Genomic DNA, 8,934 nt, shown 5'->3' on the forward strand with positions numbered 1-8,934 from the left:
CCACAGGGGAACCATTTTGGGTTCCCAAAAGACCCATCCACATGAAGGTTCCAGAAAGAACCTTTGTTTATTTAGATCCCTAACAAGCTCCATAAAAACACATGAATAGATGGTAACATACTTGTGAAATACCAAAGGGTCTTTATTTTAAAAGGACTCTCACTGCACAACAGTAACACGGACTCAATCCTAGTTTTCTCAATCTGTTAGTGTCCTGCTAGGTCGCCATCCACACATTAAAGATTTCAATTTGTTTTTCTTCATATTAGGAAGTTTTTCAACGCACAAAGAACCAACTTCATATGCGAAGAATCCTTCGCAGAATGAAGTGGTGCTTTGTCAAGGAAAGGTTCTAGGAGGACCCACACAACTCAATAAAGAACCACAAATTGTCATTAAAGAACCATTATTTGTTCGAGTGTAGATAAATAGTTGCATAGACATACTGCATATATACACACAATCGGATTATTTCTGTATAACACGCACATATATATCACGGCAGAGTCTTTCTTCTGCAGCAGCACCTCGCCCTTGTGTCGTTGTAACTTTTTGTGTACTTCTCAGCGTGCGCTGAAATTCTGCTCTTCTCGGTTTCAGGTGGTTACTTTTAAGAGTAAAAATAAATATATGGCTATTCTGCAGGACTTGGCTGGCATTCATTTCCCGTTAAAAATCAGATTCACACAGTGCAGAAAATAAGCCCTATAGGGCCTTAAAGACTGCAGCTTATCGACTAATTAAATAATTATATGCCTGTGCAGAGGCAGCATTCAAACAAGCACGAGGGCAATTAAACCGCACGACTGCTGAAAACAAAAGAAGTCTAAACGCGAGACGTGTTGAAGATCGCTATCTCTGCACAAGTTGGGTCGAATTGCAGAGGGTCTCAAGCGCTATATATGCCCTGTCGTTCGTTTTTCGTGTCATGCATCACATTTACATGATTAGTTTTCTTCTTTGTCCGGTGTTTTTTTTTTTTTTTTTTGCTCATTCGTGGGCGTTGGGCGTTACTGGGACACAGTGCTACCTTGCACGTTTCAGTCAAGGGTTTTCAGACTGGTGAATGTATTCACAGAGGTAGAATTAATAAGAAAAGGCGATATAACGTCAAAGTTCATGAGCGGCTACACCCCAAAAACGAGTGTCACCATTTAATCAGCGACTCCCCGTGACAGGGCGAGTGGCTAACGACAGTGCGCGAGACACACACACACACACACTCACCCCTCTCAGGCGAAGCTTTATATAGCGTACTGCTTCTAAGCACCGCTCATAGACGGCAGATGTTTTGTGTAGAGCTGCCTGTGCCGCGTCACACTCCACCAACGACACTCTTTCAACGAAAGGGTGTTTTACGAGGGCTGAGAAAGGAGGGTTAGAACGTGTGTTTTGTGACATCACAAACAAGGGGGGCCAATAGGAAATGAGAGCCGGAAAATTATTTGGTGGGTAGCCTCTTATAATATACTGTACTCTAGAGTTTCCATGAAAGAAAGAAAAAAATATCCAAAAGGTAGAGTGGTGTACATTTCAGTCCATTTAAACTGAACGGGATGAGGGCTGCAGCGATGTTCCCGGTGGCATTAATCCACAAACCTCTGGATGAAATAAGAACCTTTCAAATGAAACTATTTTAATTGGATTTTTTTAAACCATCTGGGGATCTGTTTTCAGCCCCCGATTTTATTTATTTATTTATAAACATGTAATTAAATTAATTGCATTTGGACATGGAGTGTCCCCTTACGGCGTTTGATCGGAAACCAACGAAACCTTTGTTGCGTTTTGCAAGGTTTGTGCCTATCATTTTGCTTTGGAGGATATTCCACAACAAATAAAAGCATTGCTTTTATTCTTAAATTATTGAATATTTAAATCGTTTTTATGAAGAGTTTTCGCTTGGTCGCTTTCTTTATTGTATTATTAGAATTAGTGTTATTTTATTTGTCGTTCTGGGACCGAGTATCATGAAAACTGCCAACGGCTGAAATGATTATGGTAAAAACATGGATTATAACTGCAATTCTGGGGAAGGAGGATTTCAAACCGGCTTTCAAGAGATCGATGGAATTAATATGGGATACTTAAAAATCAACGGAAGACAGATGTTTGCTCTAGCTCAAGTTTTCAGCGATCTATTTAAAGATATTCCTAGGACCACCATTAACAAAAGAATGGAGGTTTTAAACATTAGAAGCCGTCGCTGTGACATCAAGGAGCTGCGGAGTCTCAAAGCTATTCATTCAGTCCCTGTGCGAGCAGTAACGTGCTCTCTGATCGCCAAAGAGGACCTGGAGCTCTTGTACGCAGCATGCCAAACCCTCAGCCCAAAGAAAAGGAAGAAGAGGCGCAAAAGCAAACCCCCGGAGTCCACGAACAAAACAGCAACATCGCAGGCGATCTGCACGAGTTTTTGCAAAACTAAAACCGCCAATGCACTTTTTGCCAAAGACACGGGAGAGCTCCATTTCTCCAGCGCCACGCCGCGACAACGGGGTCTCTCCAAATCAGCTCAAAATTTCTCCAAACTGAAACGTGCCGCTGGGGGTCCGCCACTCGCCTCCGTCGCCGGAGACCTTGGAAACTATGAAAAAGTTAGCAGAGCGAGAAACTGTTACAGACTGAAGGGCGCAGACGGGCTTTTGGTAGCGGCCGGCTCTGTGAATTCTTACCGCTCCGCCATTGCAGTCAGCGGGCGCAGCCGGAGCGGCGTGTCGCTGTGTCTGAAGAGCAGCTCTCGTTACGGCAGCGCAGGGCGCTGTGACATTCATAACGGGTACGCCGACAGCCTCAAGTCGCCGCCTTTGCTCTTGGGGGATAAAGGCTTTCCTTTCGCCAAGCGGAAGGACAGGAGCGGCGCGGCGGAAGAGAACGGGTTTAAAAAGGTGCACGGACTGAGCCAGATCGCCTCCACGGGCTACTTCAGCGACTCCGAGTCCGGTTCGGAATTGGAGAAGGATTCCGATTTCGGATCCAACTTCCAGTCTACCTCAACAGAGTCCTCGGATGAAGAAGACAGTCTGGACAGGAGGTCGGTGTTGTCTTCGAGTAGCGAGGGGGGCAGCTCGTCGGAGTCGGACTCCAGTTCGGTGTACAGCGGGGACTCCGTGCAGAGCACCCGCTACAGACAGGCAGCTCTGCCCACCGCCTCCCCTCGCTACTCGCTTCCTAACGGTCAGGAAGAGGTTAAATCAGGAACGTGTGACACTGGCGAACGCGCCTCAACGAAACCCCCCGTAGAAGTTCAAACAGAACCCCTCTGCACTGACGTGAACCTTCTGCTGCCAAAGGACTCCGGGGTACGATGTGCATCCTGCAGCCCCGGCTCCAAAATCACCAACCTGGACTCTGTGGAAAAAGCGGGGAATAAAGAATTGCACGTCGTGCCCAGCGCTCCCCCGGCACTAACGGGGGACACGAACGGGAGGAATTGCGACAAAGCAACACTTTGTGTTAACTGCTTGGCAAGTTGCACTCAGGGGAATGAGCTTTCTCTGCTGCCAAAGATCCCACCTTTAGAGCCTGAGGGGTCCTTTCTGGGCGCCGTTACACCCCTTGAAAATGGGAACTGTGCGCACAAAGGAACCCCAAACAATGGGTCCTCGTTAGGCCTCAGTGACCAAGCAGAGAGCCAAATTGAGGACTTATCCCAGGAATCTGGCTTCCATGATGCGCCGCCGAGCAGCAGCAGGGCCCCCATTCATCCGGCTGTCCAAAACTGCACGGGACCTGGCCGCATTTGCATTGCGACTGATCTCCCAGGGGACATCAAAGAGCCTCGCCGGGAAAAGTTCGAGAGGCTTATTAGGACATCCAAATTGTGGTGCTACGCAAAGGGGTTTAATTTTGATGGCAAAAACGTGGGCTACACATCCTCGATTGATTACAGATCTTCTTCGAGGCCCCCCGGCAGAAAGGGGTCCAAAGCTCGGCCCGGCTCTGTCGATAGGAGCTTGGTCGACTCTTTCTTCCCCCCCTTTACCTCTCCCAGATCGAAAGGCCGCTGTACCTTGTCAAGCAACGCTTTTAAAGTCAATGGTTCGGAAAGGAATTTGAAAAGGAGCCGGACTCCCAGGCGCAGCGGAGCAGAAAGGCAACAAAGGTGCTCAAAAGAGGTCTCCAAAAAAGTGAAAAACTCCAAGAAAAGCGAAAAGAAAACGGCAGCCCCTTCTTGTTATAAACGGAAAGCCAGTGCCAGCTGCGGCGTCCCGTCCACTCCGGTGAAAAGATCGTTCGCCTTGCTGGATAATTTTCCGTGTCCACCGTCCCTCGTTGTAGGGGCCGATGGCGACCTGTGTCCCGCATATTCACTTTGTTCCAAACGTTGTGTCCCGCACCAGAAGGCGGCTCCCCATTGTCGCCTGTGGCAGCTTGGGGGCAATGTCATCCCTGTACCCCCAAGCCATAAATTCAGGGGTTATAACCTGGAATGGGGTGACTAGCACTACTTCACTGGTTTACACGCAACAGTTGTTTATAAAAAAAATTTTAAAAACTGACAGGAGTAACAAAGAAAAAAAAAAGCTGGAAATTCAGGAAAAGCCTTTTACATGTGAATGATTGCCTGTGTACAGTATGGTGCATTGGATTGTCTAATTAAAAAAGAAAACCATGCAGAAAGTTACAGGGTGCTTTATTTGCGATGTTTTACATTGGACAATGCGATCTGTTTGGAAATGGCCAATGGATATCAAAGCGAGCTGCGGTTTCGTGGCTACAAGTGACTTTTTTGTGTTACAAACAGGAGCGAAATTGAAGTAAATGCAAATAATTTGATGAGCGCGTGTCTTGAAGGATTTTTTTTAAAAACAAAGGCTGGCTTTTCCGTTCGTGTAACCATACTTTCTATTTATAAAATCAGGCAATTTGTTTGTATGTAATCAATTGCTATTTATTCTCAGTCTGTACTGTAACAGATAATATATTTGCTGTACTGAAAACATAGCTGCTAACGATATTTTGAATACATTTTTTACTGAATTCAGCGAGAGGAATGTTCTCAGACAATACAGTGCATTAAAACAAAATGTCTTAAATGTGAAATCACCGCAATCTTAAAACTTTTTACTTGAAAATTTTTTTAATGAAGTAAACGAATTAGCACATTTTAAAACAATGAAAACTGAGTTTTGTTGTTGTTGTTGTATTTTCAAGCATACCGCACGACAGATTTTACTTCTCTCTGTAGTGGCCGTTGAATCTGAGTCGGTGTGTTTTCAGTGTGTGTGTGTGTGTGTGTGTGTGTGTGTGTGTGTGTGTGAGTGAGAGAGACAGGGACTGGCCTAATGCTCATGGCCCACTGTTATGTTTAAACTGGTAGGTGTTAACAGCTTATCTGCAGCCCCTTTCTTTGGAATGTGGCGCCTTTAGCTTTTTCTTTTTAAGACAACTGTTACACATAAACTAGTAGGCCATGAGCAGTTGTAAAATGGCTAGGAGGTCAAGGATAACAGTCGGGGATCTTGTGGACAAGAGCCATGTTCACCCTTCTGAAGGGCGTCAACAATTTGGACACTGTTTAAAGGTTTCTTTTAATTTAGAATCCGAAAGTAAATGTTATTTTATGTCCTTGAAACTGCGCGTGAACAGTCATTTGGATGCAACTAATATAGTTTACACATTTGAACTTACCCTAAGCAAACAAAGTTGTCAGCCTTTTATGATTGTGCTGGAGTTTGTGAAAGCTTGTTGAAAATGAAAAGGGTCAGCCTGGTAAAAATATATGTGCGTATATACAGTATCTATCTATCTATCTATCTATCTATCTATCTATCTATCTATCTATCTATCTATTTGTGTGTGTGTGTGGTGTTTATATATATATATATATATATATATACACACACACACAAGCACACACATGTATGCACATATATTTGTGTGTGGTATATACAAATCTCTCTCTCTCTCTCTCTATATATATATATATATATATATATATATATATTTATATATTTATATATATATATCTTTATATATTTATATATATATATATATATATATATATATATATAACTTTATATTTATATAGGAAGAGAGAGATTTACATATAGCACACACACGAATATATGTGCATATATGTGTGTGCTTGTATATATATGTGTATATATATATATATATATATATATATATATATATATATATATATATATATATATATATATATATATATATATATATATATATATATATATATATATATATAAACACCACACACACAGACACACAAGTATATATATATATATAGATAGATAGATAGATAGATAGATAGATAGACACACATATATATACGCACATATAATTTTACCAGGCTGACACATTTCATTTTCAGCAGGCTTTCACAAAGCCTATACATACAGTTATTCTTAAAAGTTTATACCCCTGGCAGAATATGTTAGATGTTAGCCATTTCCGGGAAACAAAATGAGTGATCAGACTAAACGCCATTCTTTTATTTAGTTTAGTGCCCAGGTGAAGCTATTTATCATCACAGAGTACATATAACGCAGGTTTATAGCGGTTATTAAAACTAGATGCTGAATAAACTTTCCTAGCAAATAAAACGTGCTACTGTGAATGCGGCTGTCCTTGTTCAAATTATAAGAAGTCAATAAAAAACAGTTATTATTTAGGTTTTTGTGATGTATATGGCATGCACTCCAAAACACAGTTATTTAAAATGATGTCTGCTTCTTGATTATTGCAAAAACAAAAGAGCTTAATTTATTGCCATTAACAATCTTCACAAACGTGTATTTGTTTAAGCAAAACTCAATTGAATTTAAAGCTCCGCAGTTGCTGTTTCTCTTTCTTACGTTCATTTTTACAGTTTTATAGCATAAGGACCTACTTATAAAAGGTGTGCAAAATATAGGAAAATGATAATGCTGACACACTTATGTACGTGGTACAGTATATGTGTATTATATATATATATATATATATATATATATATATATATATATATATATATATATATATATATATATATATATATATATAAGTGTTAGTTTAGGGCTGTGTCAGCGTTCATCTGCAAAAGAGAAAAGGATTAAAATGTTTTTTTCCAGCTGAAAACAAAGGTTAAAGACACATCGTTTCGGCTGTATAACCACGTATATATTTTTCGATATCTTCCCTGAGGTTTCCAAAAAGAAAGTCTGTGCTTTATTCTGCACTATTACCAATACTCATAGCATAGTATACAACTTTATAGTAATTTATTATTACATGCACGATGGAATTGCATGTTTATGCACATATAAAGTTAACGGGCTCTGAAATATTTTTGAAACTAAATGGATTTAATTTTTAAAACTTCGTCAGAAAAGAGGTTCAATTATAATGAAGATTATCATAGCAAAAAGCATCCAAACGTTTGCAGTAGTCGGAAATAGGAACGATCGTTTTGTTTGGGCATCATTGTGTTACTTGTTCTGGGACGTTACCAGTTGTGTGATTAAACGTAAAAATGAACGTCCCTCGACTTTACGGTCTCTGCGGTGTTATTCACATTTTCCCTTAGCCTCGTATGATTTGTGCTGCTGTGTATACTCGAACGTCTCTGTTTTAGATTGTTTTTTGCGCACGTAATTTTAACTCCGCCTCGACTCAAACGCGCACTCGAACGCATTCAAAGAGGTGAAGCACACGTTAATAGCTGCGCTGCACGGCTCCATCAAGTCGTTTCCGTTAATTGCGGCCCTCGTTCGCCATCACGTTAAAACGGTAGCGGCGGCCGTCTTCTAGGAAATCAAGGCCAGGCCCTGAGCTGTGATGAAGACCGTGTGTTGCCCAAGTATGTGTTTAAGAAAGTGCCCTGCTGTTTTTACTGCAGGGTTTGCCCTTGTTTTGTGGCAGGTTCTTACTCATAGATGGTCGTTTTTTTTATTAGTTTTTGAATGTCTCGGTTTATTATTTAGGTATGGAGATCAGCTGTCTTTGTGTCGTTTTCAGGTGTCCTTCGGCTATCCTGACCCTAAGGAGTGGGATGATATACATTGAAGTATATATGTTGCACTGTTCATTATAGAAATATCCATACGTATTCCCAGCCGAATTTGATTGTGTATGCATTTAAAAATCTAAATACTGGAGTCGTTTCACGAGCAAGATAAGCAAGCAAGTGAGTCTTCATATTTAAGGCAAAAAAGTGATGAAACAGTTTAATTCTATGCATTTTATTATCTCATGTGGTATAGCATAAGGAATGCATTTGCCCCGGATTAACAAAACGTGCAAAATTAATTTATGTATTCTGTTGTGTTTTCATCGACGTTTTAGAGATTCGTTACGTTTTGGTGCCGGGTTACTCGCACTTATTTTCCAAGCTTCTCGTTGTGTTTTGCAGCAGTCGAGGCCATAAATCTGTTTTTTTTTCTCGGGGGTTGGACATTTACATACATGTGCGACACATGTGCGGCTGCATGTCGTCAGGTATTTTTGCTTGTAGTGCTCCATCGTTTTATTGACATATCTCACTTAATTCCAATTCTATGTTTCCAGTGGAGTCTTGGCGACCAGGCTGTGGCGAAAGTTTAGGTAAAGAACGGAAATGGATTTAAAAAATAAACTGTGGGAATTAAGATGAGCTTCAGAGAGCTGTTGAAGTATAAAAACATGAAAGAAAAAGGCACTGTTCACCTTACGGGAAGCGGGTAACCTAAAACAGTACACTTCTCTAAAAATCATTATTGCTCTGCTATAAAAAGTCCTTTTCATAAAATAATCTGTACACACCTTATAGGACAGAAAGATAAACGGAAAATCATGATGTGTCAAACGTGCATATTCCACATTTCCAAAGTTGTTGATTAATGAATACTAACAGAAGTCAAAATTAAATGGCTTAAATCTAAATACGTAAGACAAAACACCACAAATTCGGAGAATTAAGGGGCAAATGTGGCAAAATACAGAAAACCCTCTCAT

At 40.9% G+C, this 8,934-nt stretch overlaps 1 protein-coding gene across 1 annotated transcript; it reads left to right on the top strand.

Annotated features, from left to right (window-relative positions):
* Positions 1-1,193: 1,193 nt before the first annotated feature.
* Positions 1,194-4,498, top strand: LOC114665210 (SKI/DACH domain-containing protein 1-like). The gene has a single exon (XM_028819641.2). It carries the CDS (start codon positions 2,010-2,012, stop codon positions 4,443-4,445), a length of 2,436 nt encoding a protein of 811 aa, XP_028675474.2. The 5' UTR covers positions 1,194-2,009; the 3' UTR covers positions 4,446-4,498.
* The last annotated feature ends 4,436 nt before the right edge of the window (positions 4,499-8,934 follow it).

This window comes from Erpetoichthys calabaricus, chromosome 14 (genome assembly GCF_900747795.2).
Source record: "Erpetoichthys calabaricus chromosome 14, fErpCal1.3, whole genome shotgun sequence".
Classification (NCBI taxonomy): Eukaryota; Metazoa; Chordata; class Cladistia; order Polypteriformes; family Polypteridae; genus Erpetoichthys; species Erpetoichthys calabaricus.

Excerpts from the sequence above, each read along its gene's own strand:
- LOC114665210 (XM_028819641.2), top strand. The coding sequence starts at position 2,010 with ATGGATTATAACTGCAATTCTGGGGAAGGAGGATTTCAAACCGGCTTT.